General features: G+C 37.1%; 2 protein-coding genes across 3 annotated transcripts in view; both read right to left on the reverse strand.

The window, feature by feature from the left end:
- MED1 (mediator complex subunit 1) overlaps positions 1 to 27,746 on the reverse strand; it is a 249,068-nt gene that overhangs the window by 161,765 nt on the left and 59,557 nt on the right. The window lies entirely within an intron of this gene.
- Positions 1 to 27,746, reverse strand: part of FBXL20 (F-box and leucine rich repeat protein 20) — a 67,722-nt gene that overhangs the window by 24,810 nt on the left and 15,166 nt on the right. For both annotated transcript variants that reach the window (XM_063300629.1, XM_063300628.1), the window contains exons 2-6: positions 16,964 to 17,025; positions 5,374 to 5,428; positions 3,253 to 3,327; positions 1,869 to 1,963; positions 192 to 260 (exon numbers count right to left, since the gene is read on the reverse strand). In XM_063300629.1, coding sequence (XP_063156699.1) covers positions 192 to 260; positions 1,869 to 1,963; positions 3,253 to 3,327; positions 5,374 to 5,428; positions 16,964 to 17,025 — 356 coding nt within the window. The remainder of the gene's footprint in view (positions 1 to 191; positions 261 to 1,868; positions 1,964 to 3,252; positions 3,328 to 5,373; positions 5,429 to 16,963; positions 17,026 to 27,746) is intronic.

Consider the following 27,746-nt stretch of genomic DNA (forward strand, 5'->3'; position numbering starts at 1 on the left):
AATATCAATTTGATCAAATTAACAGAAAAGCGGTGGGGGCAGGGGAGATGAATCATAGTACAATCTTACACATGTCTGCTCTGAAGATCCTACTGGTTTCTAATGAAGTTTACGCTCAGTTAAGTGGTGTAAGACTGAAGTTTTAAAGAGCTAATGCAATATCCCAGAGCTCCAAAATAAATGTCACTTACGCATCTGTAATCTTGGTACAGCCATTTAGATTCAAGACTTCAATATTTCTGCAGTTCTGTGCAAATGTCCTTCGTGCAAAGAAGTATACATTCTTTCAGGCTTTTAATGGCACATTTTATAGCAATGATATGACTTTTAAAAAGTATCATATGTACTGGAAAGTAAAGCCAGCAACAAACTTTAAGTGGTATTTTGGTGATATCTAGGGAGAATACCCAGTTTTTTTTCAGGAAGCAAAATAAAAACACCAAACACAATTCTATTGAAAATAATTTTCATACAGAATGAATTTCTACCAATTTTGAGCCCCTATTTTTAAATTATATTTGAAATGGCACAAAGATAGGAGTCCAGTGGTTATGTACCACATGAAAGCCACCTTTTACTGGGGTAAGCATTGCCGAACTGATAGTTTTTTATTTTAGTTACTCTAAACCAGTGTTTCTCAACCTTGGCAACTTTAAATTGTGTGGACTTCACCTCCCAGAATTCCCCAGCCAGCATAACTTACCAGGAGTGACTTGGGGAAGCATAGGATAGAAACAGCAATGCTTTACCTGACAGCTTATGACTTAATCTGAATTTAACATTTCTCAATCTAAATTGAGGTTAGACTAGATTAGATGATACTAGACTAGATTCTCATTCAATCATAATCTATAGTCAGGCCATGCAACCAAGTATTTCAGTATGCTCCAAACTCCTAACAGGATTGTTCCAGATAAAAGTTGAAGCCAGTTGTGTGTAGAATGTTGTTCACTCTCCCACAATCTTGGTTTTATGTTTAATTGTTCTTAATAGTTGTTTACATTTGTTTTTAACTGTATTGCTGTATGCTGTCCAGAGTCATGTTTGTGAGATGGACGGCTATATAAATTTGCTATATAAATAAATTTGCTAAATAAATGAATAAATAAAATGTTTTTCTCTATCCCATTTCCTAAAAGCTTCCCCATTACATCACTATATAGTACTAAATCTTCTGCTTAGAGTTGTGTGGACATGGGAAAGGTCTAGAGCAGGCTTGCAGAACATATAGTCCATCAAGCAGCCTTGTGCAGGTCAACATTTTTTTAAAAGTGGTAAGGTTTTTAAAATATTTTTTTATCCTACCTTTATTATTTTTATAAATAACTCAAAGCAGCAAACGTACCTAATACTCCTTCTTCCTCCTATTTTCCCCACAACAGCAACCCTGTGAGGCAAGTTGGGCTGAGAGAGAGAGACTGGCCCAAGGTCACCCAGCTGGCTTTCACACCTAAGGCAGGACTAGAACTCACAGCTGCCGCTGCCCAAAAAATCATGTTGCCAAGCACCTCCAAGCCCTGCTGCTGCTGCCAGTTCCAGCACTTCTGCCGCTCCACTAATTGTGGAACAGCTGATTGGCACTCCTGGTATTTCTTTGTGGCCCACAAGGATTTTTAATTTATCAATGTGGCCCTTTCCTTCCATGAGTTGTGCAGGCCTGGTCTGGAGGATAGGAGAGAGAAAGGATGCTCCCCTCCTATGGCATCAAAGTTATACTCCAGTTTGGTGTTAAAGATAATTACGATAACACAGAAATCAAATATCTGAAGATATTGAAGCCTGTTTTATACCCAAAATTAGCTAACTGCCTTATCCTCTCATGCTCAGTTCTCAGCTGGATGTTAAATAATTTGTGTTGACCTCTCTACCTCAATGCGTTGTCTCCCACACCTAGGCATCCACGTAGGCTCAGCTTTCGAAGGAATCCTCCACATCTCTTAGAAATATTCTCTACTACACGCCCCTGTAAGAAGAAGACCAGAAAGAAAAACTTCTGAATTCTCTTTGCTTAATTTTACAATTTTACAATTACAATTTTGCAACATTTCTTTAAAGCCCTCCTTTCCTATTTGATACTATTTTACCATACCTTGCTATCCTCCTTCACATCTGGGCTGTATATTTAAACTGTATTCAGAATGTTATGTTCTGTGGAATGCCTGCATTTATTTGGTTCATAAACAGGTGTCTCTAGGGTCAGTTCATAGAAGCTGAAGCTTCTACTGTATGTGCTAAGCTTGTGGCACTAAGATTCCTCTCTGTGGCAAACTGGTCAACTGAATATTTTCAAGCATAAGCACAAATCATAATTTAATTTGCTGTCATTCAATCCACCTTAGATGTTGTCTGTTGTGCTGTATTCTTTCTCAGTTTGTGCCTACAAAAGACCCTGCAGCTAACTTAGTCACATAATCATGATTCCAGGCTCATATGATTATACTGGGGGGAGGGGGGGTCAAGGGCTGGTTTTCTTACAGAAAGCTGACTTTGGCTTTCTATTATAGTTTGTGATGGAAACAATAGAGGTATTTTGTTCAGTAGCATAGACTTGGGTGCTAGATAGGCAAAAATTAGCTAATTTGGCTAGAAGCACCGAGAAAACGTTCAGACACATTTACAAGGGGCAAAACACCATAGTTAACTACTTTTCAAAGTCTATGCAGCTTTTGTAATTTTTTTCCTATTGAGGTTTACCCTTAGGGCAATAGCTGTCACATAAAGAACTGCATAAGGAGAAATGCCTGGAAAAGTGCCCAAGATAAAAAAAACCAAGTGGTACCCTTACTACTTTTCATTTCTTTACTAAAAATCTAAACCAAATAACCTTTAATATGGTGACTTTTAATGGTACTCCACACCTCTACACTTGAAGATCACTTCATGCTGCTCAATGCTAGATATACCTCAAAGATACAATATTCATAAGGTACAACATTCAAATCGAGAGGATTATTACCTCCCCACACATAATGGATTTTTCTTTAATAAAGAGATATTTTCGGATTAGGGATATATGTCTTTGTGCACAGATGATACTGAATAAATTCATACAGAGATATACACAGTACAACTCAGTGTAGTTTTACCATCTAAAGCATACTATAACTTTAAAGGCTCTTAGGAACTAGGAGTAAAAATTAACAATTTCTCTCTTGAGATCTGCAAAAGATGACATGGTTTGTTACTAATCTGAGGCAGTACAGTAATTATAGTTCAACCAGAGAAAATCCTTTGCCTGTCACTTAATTATACCTCAATGTCCCTCTGGAAATCAAACAGGTCAATGCGTTGCCAATTGCTACCATCCAAAGCTAGGACATTCCATGCCTGTAATGAAATAGATAGAATGTTGAGAAAAGAATGTTAGATATATACCTCTAAATATGGGAAAACAGAAGGCAGATAAAACTTCTGTACTGATTTAAGCCACACCAAAGCTGCTATCCTCCAGTAACTATAATATTGTCAGTGAGGTACTTCCTCACGAGATTCAATGCATTCAAGCACAAAAAGTCTAAACACGTATCAGTTTAAAACAACACGTAAATCAGATCTGAGTTAATCTTTCTGTTGCTAACCATTTAAATCTTTACATTCAGAACGTCTAAGAAATTACAGAGGATACATACACACATGCATGGACAACCCATAGCTGACTCTTCCACACTTCCATTTCCCAAATAATAATACCTCATGACCCTTTAAGAGTAAAGACTCTGTGTAATGAATATAATACTGAAATGTACAACACAATTGCTTGGACTACTTTATTTTGGTTTAAATCAGATGGTATTATCATATAAAGCCCAGATGTTTAAAGCAGCAAAAAGCCTTCTTTATGAAGTATGAGAAGCTGCAAAGAAGCTTTAATTCAATCAGTGAACAGATTATATATCTGCCTTCCCCTTTTCAAAAAGATGTCTGTATTGTTTCATGAGACTCATGCTATATTTCATACTTTCAAAAATCCTTTAAACTCTTTTATTGTTTTTGCAATAATGCTTCCAAGCAAAGCTTATTTTTCACAATTATGTCTCCCAGTGCAGATTTTACTGACTCCAACAAGGTTATGCAAATCTTTCAAAAGAGTTGTGAATCATTAAAGCAGTTGAGACTTTTTCCAGGCTTGTGCAGCTGTTTTAGAAGCTGCTCCAATTGCCCGCTGCGTGCATGCGCCAGGTACTGCAAAGTACCTGTTCTGAAGGATTTGCACAGCCCTAGACTGTAACATTCCAACCTTCTGACTACAGTAATTGGATTTCCCTTTTTGCACTTTCTTTTTTTTAAGATGGGACATGTTAAATTCCATAAACATATAATTTTATACATGTATAAATACATGGCAATATGGCGGTTTTATTCTTAGTGCTTTGTTTTTTGTTTTTTTTTACAAACCCTAACATGGAATGTGTCTACTTCGCAGCTGTAGAACATTAATTTAACATGGAGCTACCCCATGCTTTATCAAATGTATGAAGTAAGGAACCCTTAAAAGTTAAGATAACTTTCTCAACACAGTATTCTCTAAAAGTGTAGAATAACTACTCCCAAAATCCACATTCAGGATTTTGCAGTCTCGCTGACTGGGAATTATGGGAATTGAAGTCCAATATATCTGGTACACAGCAAAAAACTTATAATAGACACATATTAAGAATGTGCCACAGAATAAACCAGGATTATTAAATCATATTACCAAATTCACATTGTGAATTATAATAACTGTGCTACTCTGTTCATGGCCTATACCATTCACCATTAAACAAGATCTCCTCTGAAGTATACCATGTGCATGTATATGAGACAGATGAACCTCACAGGCATGCAGGAAAGTGTTCTCAGTAACTGATCTCCAGTTTTAAAATTTCATTCCTGATGGTGTCCAGCAAAATATGAGCCTGAGCTTCTTATGGTTTTTTTTCCCTAGCCAAGCATTTAATTATTGGAGCCAAGTATTAGCTCACATAGAGATCTCTGTAGTCTCTATGTATAAAGTCCATTTTGCAAGACCTCCCTCACCCATGCCCATCCAGAATTCTTGCTACCCTGGACCGTGAACATGAATTACAGAAGAGGAGAAGACATCAACTGCAGGCCCACCATTTTCCACAGCTAAGCAACATGAGAGTCTGTATGTCAGAGTAACACAATGAGTGAAAGTTTTTGATACTATTACCAACACATAAACTGCAGAGAGGGTGGAAGAACACGGACTCACACTGAAATATTACTTAAAGCTGACACATTCCTGGGTTTCATATGCTGGTCTATGACCATAATAAAGATTTGATTTGATTCCTGGGTTTCAAGATGTCAACCTGGAGATACCTAAGAGAGAAAGCCTTACCAGTACTAGTATGCAAACTTTCTTACCCTGGAGACCTGAGCGCAGCGGCATAGAGTGACCACATCCAGAAAGGAGAATATTCTGTTAAAACACACACACAAACAAATAACTAAATGTATGGAGTCTTTTGCAAAATTGTTAGTAACAAATGACTTAAACAAGAGCTACCAAGAGTTTTGTCTGGAAGCCTGGTTTCAATATCCCAGGATTCAGTTCTGAAAATTTAAAGTAGAATAAGACATTTAATCAGGGAAAAAAAAAATTAGCCAAGGGAGTGGTCACTTATTTAAAGCAACCATTTAATAGGATACAGATTGATTATTGCAACAATAAACTGTGTATCTCAAGGCATAATATATTATTAATTTATTAATAATTGAAGTATAGTAAAGATTTTACAACTCAATTTTTAATACCTTAAGATAATGCAACTGGATCATGTACCTAACTTTAGTTAATTGGAGCTTATGCTTCTGCATTACTTGCAATTTAAATTGGCAAATCAGAATTAGTGATTAAATTACTAAAACAAGTAAAATTAGTTAAAGTTGTGGAGACAAAGATTAAAACTACTGATAGAAGCAATCTAAATTACAATGCCTGTACTATAAATGTGATATTTATTAGTTTAAAAAGTCTTATTATTTGGAATCTCAGACCAAAAAGTACCATATTGTTAACAGCAAAAGGGAATAAACCAAATATTAAATCACAAAACTCACAATACATCACAAAAGATTGTTTTAAAATATGGTTGTAATTATAAAGTATAAATCTATCCTCATTCTTGATATCAGATATCATTATGATGCAATTAAAAGATATCTTATCATGAAGATCTTGACTTTGAGGAATATTTTATTAGTAGTAAGGAATTCTTCACGCACTGAAGCCCCACCCTCAGCCACTGGGAATCTTAATTCAACACTGCTCTAACATCAGAGATTTTCAGTAGACATTACCTATTGAATGGAAGTTAAGTAAAATGTACTAGCAAAGCTTTGGATTTAGATCTGACTTTTGTAAGGGTAGTTAAGAAAGGTCTAGACTAGTTTAGGTGGTTGCTGAAGTCCAGGCATGAACATTCTCTAGAAGTAAATGCAAAACCTAGGGTGAGATTTGATTTGATGCATGTTATAAATTAAAGACAACACTTTCTCTTTTGCCCCACTATTACTGTCTAAATCGAGAGCACAGTATTAAAACAGTTACACAGTTACGTTCCAAACAGAATAGCACAGGACTAATTTAAACCATTCCCCCCCATCCCAACAGAACCTTCCTCTCCATTACCAAGCCCTAGGTTCACACTTCACACAAAGCCACAGCTTAACCCAGTTTATTGAATAAACTACTATTAGTTTGGTTAACACAACGAAGTCATGAACGATGGCATATACACCACAATGTTTTATGAATCCACAGTAAGCCAAAGCCACACAAACCACACTAAGGCTTAAAATAATGCATGAATCTAACCACAGAATAATTTTGAAGGGAACATTAGGATTGGAAAGAGACGTGCTATAAGATTTAAAAACTTTTTCCCCTTATTCATTAAATTTTTCCCCTTATTTTCAAGAAAACTCTCCTTTCTCTACTAATATTACACTGGATATTACATATATATTACATTCTTACTGTCACTGTTCAGATACTCTTATACCTCTTCTTGGCAGTGAGTGGGCAGTTCTTCCTCCCTGGGACTAAGGTTTTCCTGAGAAAGTTATTATCCAAATTCACTAGGTTCTATGTGATACCTCTTCCTTCTTCTGGGATGCTCTCTTTTTTCTACTTGCCCCCAAGTTTCTGGCAATATCGGAACATATATTCCACTATTGATATAAAAGCTATGGCAGCTTAGTTACATTGGCTAAGTAGCAGATGGCTATGAAGATGTCCAAAGAGTTGAGATTGGTTTTAGGGTAATGCTGTTGACATTACTTGGTTAAAGTGATCAGTCTGCCCACAATGAAAGCAAGATATCCTTCATATCCATGACAATAGCTGTCAACCTTTTACAAAGAACGCGATCTGGGTTCCATGCCTGAACATTTGGTCTGTGTAATGACGTCAGGTTCCCCTCCCCTCCCAAGGCATTCATTTTCATCCTGTACTAAACACAGTACAATGGAAATCTTTCAAATACATTTCTCAGTCATCTGTGCTGCCACAACCTCATTCTATAATTAATTTTGGAATCCTTACTACATCTCTAGAATCATTAAAAGAACCCTCCCCATCCAACCCTGGGACCTCATGGTTACAGAATGCCTTGGAATGCAGATGCTAGGGAAGCAAATGCCAGGGAATCATGTCTCTAAGCTACAGTTTGGGTGTGGTGGTAGAAGTACTTATATACAATAGATATAAAATACAAGTATGTCTTTGGAAAAATAAAGCTCCCAAAGAACTACCATAATTTCCAAAAAGTTCAGTGCATTTTAAATTTTAATTTTTTTTCTTCTTCTCAGAAGAAAATAGGAGGGTACTTTGTGATGGGGAAGAGTTGAAATTATTAATCTCTAGCTGATGTTTGGCATCCCATGGTGTAAAAAACCTAGCTTTTAATCAATGTATGTTAGCCTTCTGGGAGAGCCTTCTGGGAGAGCTGCAAACAACAGCACATATCTTTCTAGGGTCATTAATTGGTCAGCAAGTTGGGAGTTCTTCTTAAAACATCTCTTGAAAGATATTTCACCAAGACTAGAAAGTTAAGCAACAAACAAATCGCATTCTCGTACTGCAGTATCTGTGCTGCTGAGATTGTAAAAGTCAAGGTTATCTGCAGACAGTAAAATGGTGATTTGAATATGAAGTTCTATTAAGCAACTTCAACTCTATGGTGGTGACTTTGAATCTCCTTTTGCTCTAGTAGCGGCTATGAAACTAGCTAGTCTCTGCTTTTAGAAGGAAGGCAACTGGACAGACTCTTGTTGCTAGGTTGTTTGTAGCAGGAGGATTAGTTTAGGAAAAGTGCCAAGAAAAACAAATACATCTTTGGGGCAATTGCAGTTTCTTAAACCACTCTTGCCTCCCATCTGTTTCCCAGTGGATGGTGCATAAAAACCAATCAGGAATCAGCCAGAATGCTGCATTTGTATGTATAGAACTGTAAACATCAGTTAGCTTTTAACTACGGTTTGTACTGGAAAACCAACTACAGTATGTTTACAGAATGGGTTTATATATAATGATAAAGTTTGATAAGTCACAACCTGGCTTAATGACACGTAATGTTGTTTGTCTGTGCAGTATGACACAACCAGCCACACTACAGCATATCAAGGAAGTTCCAATTATAGTTCACTGCTGGCACTATTATTCATACTTTCTGATTTCTACCAGTGTGTAACTGCCACCAATACCAAAATGTGTAAAAGAAAGAAGATGTTGAATAGATGCTGATACTTCTATTTCATTCTTCCATCTTCTTCTTGGATTTCTAGTATATGATAAACTGGCAATGGGAAGAGGCAAACAAGCCTTCAGTGGCAGGCACAGTGAAAAATTCCTAATGCAAAGTCATCAAAATTGGAAGCTACCCATTGAACACCTACTGCAACTGAATGGAGAAAAAAGTAACGCTTTTCACTTGACACCCCCATATGTGAGATGCCAAGACATTCTTTGATATCAAGAAATGTAGGAACAAGCGCTTATGCAATAATTCTGTACGAAAACACACCAGTCTTTGTCTTGCAGAAACTGAAGCCCATTTGTAAGACAATCCCCTTGATAAAGCGCTCTTTCAAAGTCTTATATGCATTTGCATTAATAAATTTTCACAGCAAGCATGCAAAAAGTTTCCAGTTCCCAAAACTATTTCTGATAAATGTTTAATTATAAATTCTCAAAAGCAGAGATTCCTCAAGGCACACAATTAAGTTTGTCAGGAAGTATTCCCAGTTTGATCTGCGGAAAGGTCTTGCAGTACTTTGAAAACTTACCAATTTGTTGTGGCATATACTTTCATAGGTAATAGTCTGCTTCAAGATTTTAAAATGCAGTGGTTTGAGGGCCAGTCTGCATTTTATTTCCATAGGAGAATGCATTTCTGAAAATATTCTCTAATGTAGTACCAGATGTATAGCTCTCTACAAAAAATCAGTCCAAAAGACAAAGGTTCGTACAGTTATGTTGCTAAGTACTAGACCTGGACTATTGAGGCCCAGGTTCGAAATTCTTTTCTTAATCTAACGCACATTGTAGAGATGTGGTGATAGAATGGGATGACACCAGGGCATTGAACGTTTTTAAGGGTAGCTGGATTAATTTTAAGGAAAATTGTAATTTTCACACTGAAAAAAAACCCTGATGTCTTTCAGGAGAATTTGATTAAAAAATCAAATGCTCAACATCTAGGTTAAGCAGTATCAATTAGCACTACCTAAACTGCTTTTTTGATCTGCCCAATAGCAAGCCAGTAGTTTGCTGGTGTTAAAACTCAGAAATGCTTGTGTCAAGAATAGGCCTGTATTCAGATGCAAAATTTAACTCAAGAATACTCCAAGTGCTTGGTTACTTTAAAAAAGGGCAGCAAAACAAGTATGCTGTCCTACTCCCAGGCCCTATTGCTATACTGAAACATTTGGTAAACGCAAAAAATTATCAAGGCTATTATAATAATAATTATTATTTTTGAAGGATGTTGCTTTATTAACCAGAAGCATCTGGTTGGCCGCTGTGGAAGCAGAGTACTAGACTAAATGGATTTTGGGTGAGATGCAGCATTAGGCTTTATATTATTAATAGAGATTAAAAGTCATTGATATGTACAGGACAATCTTCCATATGGAAAGACAAAGGCCAATGCAATAATTAATTCACCAGCTGCCACAGCCAATCAGTTTATCAAAGGCTTCAAGATCATAACTTATGTCATAGTTAAAAAAATCTACTAACAGAAAGCTGATCAAGGTTAAGTACAGACTAAAATTCAAAGTACGTTGAGATTCATAGGCAAATAGATGGTTTTGGGTGACTGCAAGACTGAATCTCATGTAATCCAATTTCCAGATTAATAAACAGCAATGGAGAATTTCAGGTGAGTTACAACATGTGTCTAATCTTCAAGCACCTGCCTAGAGGATTAGGCTCAGAGTGTACAATTTGCATCATGGCTATTATATTTTCTACATCTCAAACAAATAAACTCTATCCACTAACAATGTGTTCAAGAAAGGAGTCATATTAATACACATTTTTAATCTTCATATGCTATAATAGTAGAAAAATTAGAAAAAACACATTTCAGGAGCCAGAAACAATTATTTACAGTATATAGTACAATTATAGCAAAATGCTATGATAACCAATAGGCAAGCTAACTTTAGGTAAAGGTAAAGGTTTCCCTTGACGTAAAGTCCAGTTGTGTCCGACTCTAGGGGGCGGTGCTCATCTCCGTTTCAAAGCCTTGGAGCCGGCGTTGTCCATAGGACACTTCCGGGTCATGTGGCCAGCATGACTCACGGAACGCCGTTACCTTCCCGCCGAAGCGGTACCAATTAATCTACTCACATTTGCATGTTTTCGAACTGCTTGGTGTGCAGAAGCTGGGACGAGCAACGGGAGCTCACCCCGCCGCGCGGTTTCGAACCGCCGACCTTCCGATCGACAGCTCAGCGGTTTAACCCGCAGCGCCACCGCGTCCCTTAAGCTAACTTTAAATACTAACTATTCTGCTCTATAATAGGGAAAGACCAATCTAAGGGATGCTTTTTAGCAGCCAAGGCATGATGACAAAGCAGTTTAAATTAATTCCTTAATTCCATAATGTGAAATAGCCTTTTGCTGAATACCATATCAAGAGCCAGAGCTAAACAGATTTGTAGCTTTTTGCTATCAGTTCCCAGATCTCACTTGTAACATTAGAATCGACTGCTCACATTTAAGAAAGTGAACACCGCTGTTCTCTGGTATTCACCCTAAAGAAACTGCCAGTGTTGAGTCAAGAAATGAGAGTGTAAAACTGGTATAACGAGCAAGTCCACAGTAACATTTGACAGACCGGAATCAAAAAATTTACAGACTGAGCAGTGGGATGTATACTATCTAACTTGTTATTCTGCTTTTGTGTTGAACTAAATATGGTAATCTGCTATACATTTGTGAGAATCTCATCTGAGGTTGAAAAAAATATTTTAAAGGGACAGCCTTAAGTTTTAGAGACACACAATCCTGATTATTTCAAGCCTAGGCTTCAGTTTGCATCACAAATGAACAAAAAATATTGCTATAGATCTCACTATCTTTAAATTAATAAATCAAGATCTGAGGGACTAATTAACATTCTACTATCATATTTTGTATGCATTTAAAAAATATGGAAGCTAATCAGAATGGACTTATGAGTAAGCATAATGATACTGATCAAAAACAGACTGTTCATCCCTAGTTCTAATGAATAGCTCTGGGCTTACCACAGTATTGTAAAATTAACAACAAAATGAGTATGATTCAAACTATGGGATACATTTAAATAAAATAAAAATAAATACCATATTATATCTTTCTCATTTATCCCACATAGTAGGCTATAATTGCTATTTTTACAGATACAAGAGAACAGTAATTTGCCCATGGCCATCCAATTATATTGTGGCTAAGTCTGAACCACATCCAAGTTAAATTTTCTATCAACTGAACAGCCACAAATCTCATATATAATCCTGCAAATCCCTTTACACAGAAGAAAATTCCACTGATACCTGTCCAATTTGTTCCTACAAAAGTACATCTAGGATTGCAGTCAAGGAGCCCAATTCTAAGAAATCAAAATAGCACAGTTACAGCTGAGCAAATGTTTAAAAGGGTAAAGACTCTCTCAAATCAAGTTCAACTCCTAGTGACTTCACAGATGCATAATTTTTTTGGCAGCAATATGGTATTGGTTTGCCATTGCCTTCTTCTGAGATTTTTTTTCCATTCTAGCTTGAGCCCTGGGTTTTCCTGTTGTCTTTTATCCAAGTACTACCTAGCAGAGGCATCCACAGAACACAACAATTTCATTAAAATGACAGAACGAGTGTCACAATAGCTCAATACAAACTCCACCCCTTATGTACATGCATGCAACATTATGACGCCCATATAGAAAAGGGAAGTTTTTTTGTTGAGATGGTGCAACACCAATGTCGGTGTCTCTGCTAATCAGGTCTGACCACATTCAGCTTTTCTGAGAGCAGCAAGGTTAGCTAGGTGCTGCCATCTGCCGAGGATGAGTTATCGTTAGTCTGGCTAAATCTGTGCTGATCTCCTTATCCAGTCCAGAAGAGGGGATGGGTCTTCTGGAGATTCTACAGGATGTAACGTTTTGGAAATTGTTTAGAATTACCCTCAACCTGGCCTAATCCTTTTGGTTATATCTCTCTATTCTGCTGGCAAAACCTGGTGTCAGACAGCAAAAACTTCCATGTGTTCAAACTGATTTGCATGTCTTCCTATTTCCATCCAGTGCAATTTTTAGTATAGTCCTTTAGACTGGAGTTTTTCAAACTGTGTTCTAAGACTATGAGCAAAGAAAAAGAGTTCACTCAAAAACAACCAATTTTTTATCACTACAGCGTTAGCTCTTGATCAGGATTTCCAGGAATTTATTTTTAACCAATAGGTTCTGCAGCCTGAAAAAGTTTGAAAATCTCTTCTTTCATGTTTAATTCTGACTACACAAAACTCTCTAGTTCTCACATAATATGGGAGATGAAAATGATTACATGTTTTAAGTGCCTAGAAAATTCATAAGATTTCTAAAAATTATGACTTTCTCTTCCAAAGGCAAATATCTCTAATCCTTGGACATGGATATGAAATCATACTGAAAATACTCCACTCTAGGTGAACAAATGAAGTCAAGATGCTGTTGCAGTGCCTGGAAGCTGTTAGGGTCTTAGTGAAAAAGAACAGGTTTAGGCCCAATCCTAGCAATTATGGAGTGGGTCTGGGTTTGGAAGCCATCCAATTCCAGGAATATTCCAATTTTAGTTCTGGATGTGATCATGCTCCCCTGTACCAAACTTGATCATAATATGCGGGCCCTTCTTGACTTATACCTCCTGCTCAGTACAGATATGACCAGAAGGGCTGCTGCAAACTCTACCTGGTGTGCCAGTTATGATCCTACTCACAAACACACCAGCCTTGGTCACTGTTTGGACTACAGACATACATGGAGCTGCCTTTTAGACTATTCAGAACCTTTGGGTAGTTATAGGCACATCTTTTCACCCATATAATACCATTACTTTGAGAACTGCACTGATTACCAGTTAATTTCTGGGTGCAATTCAATGTGCTGGTTGTCATTTTCAAAGCCCTATATGGCCTATATATATGATCCAGGTATCTGGTACTGCCTACTCCCAATTGTAACTGTTATCTAATAAGTTCAGGAAGAGCTGGCTCTCTTTGGGGCCCTTCCCTCAAAGAATGACAGCAGGAACCAACTGCTGCCTCCATTCTTTGGAACTGCAAGTCCCCTGTATTCCGTATGGTCCCACCCTACTGGGATTTAGGAAGGCCATAAAAAAATTGGTTGTTCTAGGAAGCACTGTAGGCAGATATGTTATGAGGCTGTTCCCTCTTGCGGTAAGCTGTTTGTGTCATGAGCACTGATAGTGAGCAGGAGGGGGCCCCTATCCAGGGGGGAAAACGCATGTGTAGTACTGAGGAGTTAAGCAGCCATTCAAAGAGACACAGATCAGACCCACCTTGACTTTTGGGGTTTATCTGTCTGGGTTTCTCCCACGCTTCTTCAGTTTGTTAGGATTTTCTGTCTAATGTAGCAGTAATAAACACTAGAGACCTATTCCTCGTCTCAGCGTGGTTCCTGACTGTTAGGACAGTTTGTTTAATGGACTTTTATCAATCATTGGCATGGAAGTGGATATGCAATTGTTATACTTTTGATTGTTCTTCAGCATTTTAAACATATTTAAAATGGATGTATGATATATAAGATGCTGAAAATTGGCAGTGAATGGAACAACATACAATCTCTGCAAAATAAACAGTTTTACTGACACTTATGCGATAGAAGGTGATTTGAAAAAGCTATGGTGACAGAAGGAATCCCAGCCACACTAATACAAACAGGCCTATCATTATTCTATGTTCCAGGACTTCTTGATAATAATTATCTTACTAAAAAAATCAAAGTAAAGTACTATGTCATAGTACATGGTAGGAACTAGTCAATGTTGGCTGATCTTGAAAAAGCTAAGGAGGACCAGATTTTGATTGGAAACCAAAAGGAAATCCCTAAAGACTAGACTAGGAGGAAAAAGAACATTCTGAAAAAAAAATCAACGGCAACCCACTTTTTCTTATCGTAACCAAGAAAATAACATGTCCATGTACATGCACCAGGAGTTGAACTCAAGTTGAGGAGACTTTACTTACCTTACATATTATATTATCTCTTTCCTCAGATAGGTTACAAAAAACCTACAGTTATATTATAACCAGCTGACTAATGCAGTGCTTCTGTAATGTGCCTGTGGGTAGGAAGCAATGAGTGCAAAGTGGCAGAATAGACAGAAGCCTGGCGCAGGCAAAGGTGTGGCAACAGTGAGTAGAAGAGTTGGCAAATGGAAGAGCAGATGAAGCAAGAAGAAGGCAGAAGTACTAACTGTACCCTAACCCATTTTATGCACTTTTCTGGGAGGAAGACACAGTTCATAAGTAATAGGTTCAAAATTGTTCAATATTGCTTCTTTTGCTGGAATAAGAAATGCAAATTTCATGGCATTTGATGCCATTATTGCTGGTAGTGTTGGTCTTGGACCATAAATAAATTTTGAATTGAATATCACTGCTAATGGTATAATAAAGTGATTTTGAATTATTTTACATAAACCCCAGTTATGTGGAAAATGTGTATTTCCTTAGCAGGAGAGTGTGTATCATTCTTTGGGGTGGGAAGATAAAGAAAGGAAGGAGAAAGGCATCAGAATGGTGACTCTTACCCTGGAATGATTTATGTCAGGAAGAAAGAAGAATTTAAGACCGAAAGCACTGCTAGGATAGGGAGCAGTAAAATAAATGAGTTTCTAAAGGCAGCGGAGGAAATGATTTAAATGCAAACAAATATAAAGAAAAAGTAAGCTGAGAGATTAGGAACTGAAATAAAATTGATGGGGATGGGAGCAAAGTACGTCACAAAGTACGTCGCAGAAAAGGCTTCTGCTCTGGAGGTGCAGAAGCTGGGTTCATAGTAAAAAAGAGAAAGGTCGGTCTTAAGAAGCAAGTAGAAAAAATATACATTAGTGCAAAAGCCAAAAGAACCTGGTCTGATTTCCTGATATGAGCACAATGAAACCTCTCCTTGGCTTCTTTTCAATCAAGAGGGGAGACTCAGAGAAAGGAGAGGGAGAAACTCCTCTCTTGAATAAGGAGTAAGACAGTCCTTGACTGAACATATCTTAAAACTTAGAGATACTCCTCGTATTCTTCCTCTCGAGCTTGAGTAATTAAAATACACAAACATGTTTTACTTGAAGATACATCATAGATTTAAGGTACTGATTTAAAGTGACAGCTAGAAACATAAAAAGAAAAAAAAATGCCATCCCCTTCTTCCTGCCTTAAATGAAGATGAAACAAGGTGAACATTCCATTAGCATTTCTAGCTATAGCATTGAAGGACTTTTTTCAACTTTTCAATATGGAAGTAAGATAGAAGTTTTGGCAACTATTGTCTTAACTCTAAGGCCATACTGATGAGATACAGCATAATCACTTCATCAGGATGTGATAAACTTGAATTCTGGCGAGCAGACCTTTTTAAAAAATTCTTCTGAAGGCAAATTTTACTTTCCCTTTCCTTATTTAGATTTGCCATAATGCTGGAATTTGAAAGCATGAGAATTTATGAACATTTCACAGGCTAACAACAACAACAAATAGGATTAGATGTTTCATTCCACAAAGCTTAAACTGGACTGCTAAAATCAGCCTAAAATCTGTGGCTTTTGCTGTAGGATGAGACCTACAATTCTGCAATTGTGAACAGAGAGAAACACTGAGGAGATTATATCCTAGTAGGTGTTTCTACACCCTTTCCAAATATGGAACAATCTCTCTTTTCTCTAAACAGAAGAAAAGGTTAATACAGTATGTTTGGAGAAAATTTGGATCTGGACACATAGATAGTTGAGCATACTAGAGAATAGCCTAAAGGTGCACCACTTATCTACGATGGTTCTTTCTGGAATCTGAAACAAACCTAACAATTTTCCACCTTGTTTTAGGAATATCTTCATTTCAATAAGCTTTCTTTGAATATTTGTAGACAGATTAAAAATCATAATGCCACTGCTCAGGTTATGACTCCTTATGGAAGCAAGAGGAGATGGGACACACAGTTGCATGGTTTTACTAACTGTGCTTTATCACCTGTAAGCAACCCTTTCCTAAATCTGTTGAAAGGCTGCATTGCATATAGCAGAACTAAACTGACAGAGCAAACGATTCAGAAAATTTGGGAATTTAGCTTCCCAGATTGCAGGGAATTCCTAGGCTTTGGAGTGTTTTGTCTGCAGTCAACTAGCATCTTGGCTTACTCACATATTATCTAAACCTCTTTTCAAACCTTGAACAAACCAGAAGGCATCTTACCGAAGAAGCAACTCTTTGGGAAGCTTTTTGTTGATCACAGCCTCATCATTGTTTGAGAACATCTGCAAAATAAAAGCAAAACACACATTAAACCTTCTGTATTTTCATTATAGATCATATCCTTACCAACACAAATCAATATGTCACCTTTGTACAAAGAAGTTATTTTTAAGGCAAATTGGATTGACAGCATTTAGAGATTATGTTTTGTACATTTATTTTGAAAGATAATTTGGAAATATTCTGCAACCAACACTGAACTGTTGGGACTATGTGTAAGTTTCAAGTTGTTATTATTAATTAGAGTATACTCATTTTGTTCATCTCTCTGTAATATAGCACTGGGATCAAGAAAACTATTCCCCCAAAATCTCAGGGCTTTCACTTTTTTCTGCCAGATCATATGGATCTGTGCGTGTTAGGCACAGGTTGTAGATATGGGTCTAAGTAACACTTCTTTTCTATTATATTAGTTGAATAGGTTGTTTTCCTTAAAGATAAAACTATCCTCTTTGGGCAGACAGATTCATGATCCTGAAGCATTGGCGCATTCCCAGAAACTGGAGTTCAAACATCTGTTCAAATCATGAAAATACGGGGTCATCTGATAGGTTAATTCTAACACAGTATTGCAAACTGATCTTCAGAAGTTTCAGCATATATCGTGGGCTTCCAGTGGGGAATGGCGGACTGAACAGCTGTGCCCGCAGGCTAAGTGGGAGGAGCTGACAATGCAGCAACTCTTTTTGGGCTCAGGCAGGTTTTCCTGAAGCCCAGAAACGTTCTCTGGATAAAGGAGAATGCCTGGAATCATCCTATTTCTCCTCCGGATGGCTGCTTATAGCCAGAAGATCACAAACAGCATTTTGCGTTCAACTCGTAAAAGCTTTTAGCTGGGAGGTGGGGCTGTCATCATTTCCCAAGCTGCGCTGTAGCCTTAAAGGGACACTAAGACCGGCCACACCATTTCTAAATCACCAATTTATATATTTTTTAAAGTATGCGTACCCTAAGAGAGGCTTTCTACAGTGAGGAGAAGCTGGCTCTCTTGGTGCTTATCATTATTTTGGGGAATACTTTTTAAAAATTCTTTTTTAAGTTTTGGACTTCACTTTCCTTCCAAATATAAAGGAGGATTGAGAGTAACAATTGTCTTCCTATTATTTTTGTACGAATTCAAAGATATTAGCATTTTCCTACACACTGAATTGGCTAATTTGAACCTTCAGCTTCTGTTTCTACTTTCCCTTGGGAACTGTCTGCTTATCTCACTTTTGCTTGTGTAAATACATTCCAGAACTTTTCCATATCTTCGACTTTCACTGGTTAAGCTCCTAGGGGGTGCCATAATCTACTGTGTGAGACATGGAAGATTTTAAACAGATTACTTCTGACTTCTACCAAGCTTTTATGCAAGATATTCAGGACATTGTGGAAAATATGAGATCTAAAATGTGCCATCAGGTTGGGGATGTGGTGGATGAAATCGAGGAATTCAACAGTGATAGAAATGTTTCTTCTAAGAGTGAGATTGGGATTTCTATTGAGATGCCTGATGGAGATTGGAGAGTGGAGTTGGAGAAGTTTAAGGGAGAGAGAGATCTGCAAGCAATAAGTGAAACTGACTTCCTGGTGGAATGCCATGAAAAAGAAGGGGTCATTATGTATGGGAGGTTTTTTGAGCTGGAATTTTTGAGGGGGGCAGTTGGGCAGTTTGATTTATCCAAGAGAAAAGCTCTGTGTACATTGTGGGGATGTGTAAATGCTCTGGTTTATTTTGAAGTGGGATAAGGGTAAAAGAATGTTTATCTGGTTTGCTTTAAAGGTTTGACTGACGTTAACTATTAAGTATAATGGCAGACAATTTATGTGTTTTTCAATTTGATTTTTATTATAGTAGAAATGTATAGAATAGTAGTGGGAAGGGAATAATTAAATATGTGTTATCTTTTGGGGGAAAGTTGTTTAGGAGGTTTATATGTTTTTTTTAATACAAGAGGGAGGAGTAACTATACTTAGTGATTTTTATTATGTGGTAAAGTGGAATGACTTATAGAAATAATGTGGTTTTGGTTTAAATATGAGATTGATTATGGAAATTTTTGTATATCCTTGCTGTTAAAAGTCAGAAGCCACATCTTTTTGTAATTTTGAAAAAAAAATTCTCTTGTGTTTTCACACCTTTTTTGTTTTTTCTTTTTTCTTTTTGTATTTTTTGTAGCTTTTATCTTTGTTTTGAACCTTAATAAATTTTTATTTTTTTAAAAAAAGGAGTTTCAGCATATATCTTGCCTTGCCAAATTATGTCCCAAAGGTTTGTCTGAATGTACATGATTCAACAAACATACTCAATCTAAGTAGAGGTGAGTCTGGCTAGTGCCTGGAATCTCTACACAACATCTCAAAAGCTCTATGTCAGCAGGCAAGTGAGATTTCCAGTGGATATGCAGGAGAACTGTATGTCCCTTTTGGTGGCTTACATGATAGAAAGCAAATTTAAAATGTCCACAATAAGTCTAAAAATGGAAACAAACTTCTGGACAATAAAGTAACAAGAAATAAAAAACACATCACAACAAAGTAAAACAAAAGATGAATCAAGCAGGTTAAAATGCTCTCTGTCTTCAAGATCTTCCTAAATGCACTCAGGGATGGTGCCAGACTGAGGACACATGGGGAGACTGTTCCAGAGGACTGGCACTGCCACTAAATCCTTCTTTGTCTTTTCCAAAAATTAAGAAAACCAAAATAAGTATTAGGCCATACAAGAAAAAACATATAGAATTTGTAACAAAACTTGAGAATGGTTTTTTTAAATTATTATTCTTAAAGCACACACATTATTCCATCCATGATACAGGCCAGTATAGCCAATACTGATGTTTTATTTTTGCAAGGCAAAAGTCCCAGTAAACTGGAAATCTGGAGGCTCTAGAGGGGAAGTGGCTGGGCTACATAGTCAGACTACAGCAGACAGGATATATAAACACTAGTATGGCGAACAAAGGCTAATGTAACATGTCCAACATATTAGCTTTTCTATATTAAGAAGATATCTTTTATTTCAATGAGGGGCAATCAGTTATAGACACCTTCACTGCAAACTGAAGATTCCATCTAACCATCACATTACTTCTTCAGTGATAGTTATTTGTTAAACTATTACACACAGTATGCCAAAAGAAAGCAATGACAAACAACATACCCATTGTTGCCAAGGAAACTACATGGACATGTTCACGAAGTCACCAGGAAGCGAGCTCAAACACTACAGGGGAGATTGAGGAGTCCTGACTATTGATCGTATATTTGTGTGTGTGTGTTTAATTTGTACAGCTAGAAATGTTCAAGTGTTTTATAAATAATTAATAAAACAACAAACTGAAGCAACTATTTTTTTTACATAATCATAATATTCTTATTGTTTTCATCAGACTTAAGAAGGATTCAAAAGATGATATCCTTAACCTTTAGATCACAGCATGGTGCTCTCTGTGACTCTGCCGCCTTTGAGAAGCGCCTGAAAACTTCAGCTGGGCCAGAATGCTACAACAAACTTCTGACTGGGACCAATTTTGTGCAGCATGTGATTTCTATCTTATGACTGCCTCTCTGGCTACCAGTCATTTCCAAATTCTAATTATATTCCATAAATGAACAAAACAAGATTCAGTGAGAAAGATCAGATATAAACATATACAGATAGACAGAATGTAAGAACCAAAAGTACATAATAATGGTCCTTATACAACTGTCAATAGTAAAACAGATTAGCTAACAATATATTCATATTGTTAGCTACATATGAAACAAGTGTATTAAAATGTTATTAAAAATTATATTACGTCTGAACTTAATAGGTCTCCCTCAGTATTATACTGAACAATGGAGACTCTTTCACCCACCTATTTGGGTTATATGAAATACTGAATAATTGATGTTCAGTGGAATAAATTACTAGGTATAATTCTTTAACTCTCATATTCAATTGATCCATATTTTATATTTTATAACTGTTTCATCAAAATTAAGAATATAATCACTGATGATGACTTTATCAGGGATCTGACATTCACTACAGGCAAAGGTACATAGATGCAGGACTGTCTGCAAGAACACTGTTGCATTTGCAGTGAATTACCTTAAGGAGATTCTTCCTCTTAACAGTTTCTGACCTAATGCTTTCTATCATGTTCTCCTGATGGGAATATACAGCAGTTCCAATTCATTATTTGTAAATGCATTACAGGATATGACGTTGAAAACTTGAAAAACAAGTTCAATAAAGATGAACTAGCTAAAAATCTCATTTTTAATATCTCATGTCATCAGCAAAAGTTGTTGTTCCTGAAACTGTTTAGTGACTGCCTCGAACAGCGAACATTCTCAGTTATGATGATGAAAAAGTAACTTTGAAACCAATGGCCTGCATTTACAACCTTCACAGGTCTGTAAAGCAAAGGAAAGCTGAAGTAAAATTGTGATGTTTCACTTAGTGACTGCTTTGCTTAACAACCAAGTTGCCAGTCCCAATTGTGGTCACTAACAAGGACTACCTGTAATTTCTTTAGACAGAATACCATGAGCAGCTGAAACGCTATTTGCATACTGCCACCAGATAAGTATGTTCGGATATTTAAATATTATGTTAAATAATTGTTTAGCGGTACTGAATTATGGCCCTTTGGATGTCACTGGACTATAACTCCCATAATCTCTGACCATTGGCCAGGCTGGTTGGGGCTGATAGGAGCTGGGGTCCAATATCACTTGGAAGGTCAAAACCCTGGTTTAGTTATTTCAAGTTCTATGGAATTTTAATTGCCAATGGTATTATCAGGTCAAAATAGCTTCACTTAGTTTGAGACATCACACTTCAAAAAATATAAAATGCATGCAGACTTTCTATTCATTGCTTGTGGATTTTTTTTTAAGCTGGGAGTGTGCTTTATACACCAAATACAAATGAATGAATGAGTGTGTGTGTGTATAGTACAACTCAGAAATAAAGGATGGATTTACACATTATATTAAGCCATGTTTTATTTGGCCAATTTACTTAATAAGCTCCAGTTTGCTTCCTTACAATACTCTAAGCCTGTATTTCCTGACCTTAGCAACTTTAAGATCTGTGGACTTAAACTTCCAGAGTTCCCCAGACAGCATGCCACAGATCTTAAAATTTGCCAGGGTTGGGAAATACTGCTCTAAGCCATTAACAGTGTTTAAAAACCTCAAATGTTTTGTTCACAGAATACAATAACCCAACTAAGCAAACATAGCTTAATGCAACATGGTGCTATCCAGATACTACTAAACAAGCAGATATAATACTAAGTTCTAGTAGACATATTTACAAATCACAATTAGGTATAATGTGGTTTGTTTTTGGCAGTGTGATGAGCCTGCAACTACAGCTTATAACATAATATGTTCAACAAACCACGGTTGTGTTAATGTAGCTATGGTATTTAAAATCACATACTGAGAAAATAAAAAGTGCTATTTAAAAAAAAATTGGTCACAGTTCATCTTGACTAACATATATTTGCAGTCTGAGATGTATTCTTTCAGAATTTTTTAAAATCATTTTTTGTTAACTTTAAGAAATAAATATTATGAAGAAATTTACAAGTATGGAAGACATACAGAAGGGAATGGGATTTTCCTAAGACCAATTGTAGAAGACTTTTTGTACGTGCACATCTTGGCAAGTCACTGCAATTTCTTTGAAGTAAAGCTTTTTTTCTTACTTAAACAGTTCAACAGAGGTGGTTCACCAACATGGGGTGAACTGCAGAATGCTAGCAGTGTAGACAGACAGACAGACAGACAGATCCACCTCTTGAAAATTAAATAAATAAAATATAGCTTTGCTGCAAGTACTAATGGAGATACAGTCCAATGTATTTGCAAAATACCAAGCTAGAGAAGGGTAGTTTATACCAAGCAATATGGATTAGTTCTTAAATTTCATTAAAATCAATGGGGTTTTAGTAATAACTAATTTACAGTTAATTAATTTCAGTTTTACTCACATCAACTCCATAACACATTTTACATATCAAGCTATGTCAGAAAACGGCTTAACAAAAAACTGGCAAAAAATAACTTTGGATGTTATTATATGAACATAACTTAATACACAATCCAAGCAGAATGGATTATAATCCACCTGTGATTTGGAAACATCTGCAACCATATTTATTTACTATCTACCATATTTATAGACTGCTGAATCCCTAAGGACTCTCAGCAGCTTACAAGATAAAATACACAAGAACAATATACAATAAACAGTAAGTATAAAAGACAGGTCCACAAACTAATGAAAACATAGAATAAAATAAAATTAACTAAACCAAACTGCAATCAAACAAAGTATATCTGGCCTAGGGTAGTGATGTTAAAGTTGGTATCATCAATATATTGATGACATCAAACCTTCAGATGACCTTTCTCAATGGCTTTGTGTAGATGTTAAATAGTAGAGGAGAGAAAACCAATTCCTGGGGCACTGCACAAGAAAGTAGTCATCCAGCCAATCTCTCCTGCCCCATCACCACCAACTGGAACTGTCCACTAGGGAAGGAACAAAACTACCACAGCACAGTGCCCCAATCCTAACCTTTGCAGATGGTCCAGAACCATTCCATGTGCAGGCCTGAACCTTGCCTGTAGAGGGTCCAGATAATGTGCTTCCTCTAGGGTGCTTCAAAACTGATTCTCCTCAACATTCTCCAAACCTTCTCCAAAAAGGGAAGGTTGGGAGAGTGGGTGACAATTGTCTAGTACTTATGGGTCCTGAGAGGACTTCTTAAGGAGCGGGGTGCACCACAGCCTTCTTCAAGGCTGCCAGTAGCAGCCCCTCCTGCAATGAAGCATTATTCATCTCTTGGATCCAAAAAATTACCCATTATCCAGCTGCAGAAGGAGCCAGGAGCAGTACAGATCCAGCCCCCACATGGCAGAAGACATTTTAGAGAGCTCCCTATCCACTTCATTGGGCATCACAGGCCACATCCCAGATAACTAAGCAATGTTGAATTATGCCTCATTCATCATCACGAACCCTACTCATATGGTGTCTTGAGAGAATCTGGGCAACTCTCATAGCAAAATGTTATGCTAACTGATTACAGCAACTTCACAGGGGTTCCTGATGTTGGTTCTTTCCTAACAGGGAAAGATCACCTAAAACACAGCTGCCAGATGTCAACTCACTGATGTAATGAGAGAGAAGTAATTATTTCACATTTCTTATCATCACAGAGTAGGCCTGAATATAGGCACATACTTCTGTTGTGTCAGATTCACCTTCTTACTTTTTCCACAGTCGCTCTAGGCATCATTCATTCATTCATTCATTCATTCATTCATTCATTCATTCATTCGTCAAATTTATATGGTCACCCATCTTACACAAAGTGACTCTGAGCGGTGTACAATAAAACCAGCATTCTATAAAACCAGTTAAAATCAATGAACAGAAATAAAGGAAGATCATGAGAGGGAAGATGTTATATATAACACAACCAACCAGGAGATCCCCAGGCTTGCTGAAAAACACAAGTTTTAAGGGCCTTTTGGAAGGTCATAAGGGTTGAGGCTAACCTCACTTTGGGAGGGATGATGTCACTTCATCTCCTGCAGGCTCTCAGTAAACCAAAGAGCCATCCAGGAACAACCAGCAGAGAGGCTACTCAAGGGTCATTTTGTCAAGGGCTTGGTTGCCCCATGATGCCATCCAGGGGCAAACCAGGTCCTCAATAAATTAACCTGTTAGATTGTCATGAAATTCCTATCAGAAGCCATGAGGTGCCTGGGCAGACCTGCCCTATGGAGGTCCTGGGTAGTAGTCAATCACATTTGGACCAGGAATTAATCTGATCATGGCAAAGGTTTGATAGGTATGTCCTCTACATTCAAATTACATAGCAACTGATCCAAGGCAAAGGCAAGGTCCAAATGTAACCCACCTATGTCTGTTAGGCCTCAGGTTACCTGAGACAAGCTTATGGTTGCCATGGAAACCATGAACTCCTGGGCCCAACTCAACCTGTTGCTCATAATATGCAGGTTGAACTCTCCCAATATCAAAAGGTAGGGGCCCCCCACCACCAGGGCAGCAATCAGGTCTAGAAGTCTAGGAAGGGACCCTGCCTGGCAACAGGGTGACTAGTAAGCCAAAAGAATCCCTAGCTTGTCTTTATTTATTTGTTTATTTTTCAAATTTCCATCACCGCCCATCTCCCCCGAAAAGGGGACTCTTTATGGCCCAAATTAACACATTGCCATTCAAGTAAGAAATCACCTTCCACTGGAACAGCATCCTGGCATCCCCTACATATCTCCCATGATCCAAAACTACTGGGATACTATACCTATGTGCCCCATTCTGTATTCCCAGCCCCACCCTCTCCCAACAGGAGTACTGGGCAATCACACTGCTATCATACCTCATGACACTTTTATAGTCTGGAAAGCCATTCACACCAAACTCCCATCCATTTACATTCTCACATCATATCCTTAATATCACTTCTTCATTCTACCCATTACCCTCAAGCCCTCTAATTACCTAAATGGGTCAGAAAAACAGTCCAGGACACTCTCACTAGTCACAAAACTGTCCCATTCCTACCTATTCTAGCACACACGATAGGAACCAATTTCACTCCCCCAGCTCTCACTAAGGGACCCTCCCAAGCTGAAGTCCAGGGTGCAACCTTACTCTGCTGCAATAAAAGATGTAACCAGCCAGATATAAATAGGCTCCTGCACATGAGGTACAAGAATTTAAGGATATTTGGCAGATACATTATCCTACAAAATGGTACTATATTTTTATTTCCTACACTAACAGAGGCTCTTTTAGACTGGAACATTTTCTTTTTTATTTGACATCCAGTTCAAAAATTAATCCTATTGTGATTTCAGACCATGCTTTAATTATATTGATAGTTCATACTGAAGACTCTCAGTTAGTTAATGGTGGATGGTATTTCAACGCTCTTTTATATAGGATAATTTTTCTGATTATACCAGACAACAAACACAATTATTTTACTTCAGTCAAAATCCTACCAATTTACAAATTGTATGGGATGTATATGTGGGTGTGTTATTGCTTATGCAGAAAAGAGAAACAGAAATCTTGTTTATAAACATATGGAAAATTTGGTGAAAGTATGTTTATTGGCACGAGACAATTCCCACAGAGCAGAAGTATTATGCATTTATATTAGCTAAGTTACAGATTGGGGAATTTCTATGTTGATCAAGTTGAACTCTTTGAATAGATCAAAGCTAAATAAATGAAATAAAATATAATTTCTGAAATATTAACAAACGAAGGATTGAGACTCACATACAAAATCCATTCAGTGTTATAATTTTATACATGCTTGATGCCATGCTGGATGAACTGCATACAAATGGATAATTTTTTGAGTAAGACTGACATTCAACTATTATCGCAGGACTATGTGGATATCTTGAAAGCATCTTTGAAATTACAAAAGATATTGGAGACAATTCAGTTGATGAAAAATGGGAAAGCCCCTGGCTTTCCAGCTGAATGCTGTATATTTCTTATAGATTTATTGGCTCCAGTATTGTTAGAGGTTTATAATTAATCATTTAAATGTGGCAAATTGCCTTTATCTTTTTATGATGCTTATAATTGTTTTACAACCAAGTAAAAGTTCCTAATCCCATCTCATTTATTAATGTAGATAACTGCTTTTTGGCTTGGTGATTGTGAGAGTCTTACTATGTAAAATTCATCCATCTCAGTCTGGATTATCAAAAACAGACAACATTTGGTAAGTTATGTTCATTAATAGGTATTATGGATATACCTCTATAGATTGAATTCTGTCGTATGAAAACTGTGGACGCTGAAAAAACTTTTTACATGGTTCAGATTAATTTTCTAAACAAATTATGTCTAGGTATAGCCTCCCATCTTCCTTTACTAAATGGATTCAAATTTACTACTTTCAACCAATATAGCAAAGTAACTATAATTAATTCTGAATCGCATGAATTTCATCATGGCACCTGTCAGGATTGTCCACTTTCTCCACTGCTTTTTGACTTAATTCTTGAACCATTAGCAATATCACTGATATTACCATGGCAGATTCAGAGTACAGGCGGTTGTCTGTTAACGCTGGTAATCCGGACCAGAATTTCTGTCACAAACGACACAGTCGTAAAGTACATCGTGTGACCATGCTGCTTAGCGACAGCAGTTCCAGCACTTCTGGTTGCTGTTGTTAAGCAGATCCTGTGAAGTCGTTAAGCACGATGTCACATGGTCACAAATGGCTGCTGGCTTCTGCACTGACTTTGCTTGTCGGAAGCTTGCAGTGAAGGTTGCAAATGGTGATCATGTGACCACAGGACACTGCAACATCGTAACTGTGAGCCAGTCAACCAGACTGTGCATTCCTCCTCAGCTGATTTATGTTATAAGTGGCACACCAATGGTAATTCCAAATAGGCATTTTATTCAAATTGATAGACTCCTAAGGAAATGTATATGACAAGACAGGCCACCAAGTATTTCATTGACTAAGCAGAGACTCTCTCTTGAAGAAGGAGATTTTAATTTACCATACTTACAAAACTATAGATACAATAAATGCCCAATGATATTTATGTGGAACAGTAATTTTATTGAATATCAGCCTCCATGGGCTTTATTGGAAAGTTACTATGTATCTTCATTGAGATTTTGACAATTATGCAGGTCAACATATAGCAAAAGGAGTAT

The sequence above is a fragment of the Candoia aspera genome, chromosome 4 (genome assembly GCF_035149785.1).
Source record: "Candoia aspera isolate rCanAsp1 chromosome 4, rCanAsp1.hap2, whole genome shotgun sequence".
Classification (NCBI taxonomy): Eukaryota; Metazoa; Chordata; class Lepidosauria; order Squamata; family Boidae; genus Candoia; species Candoia aspera.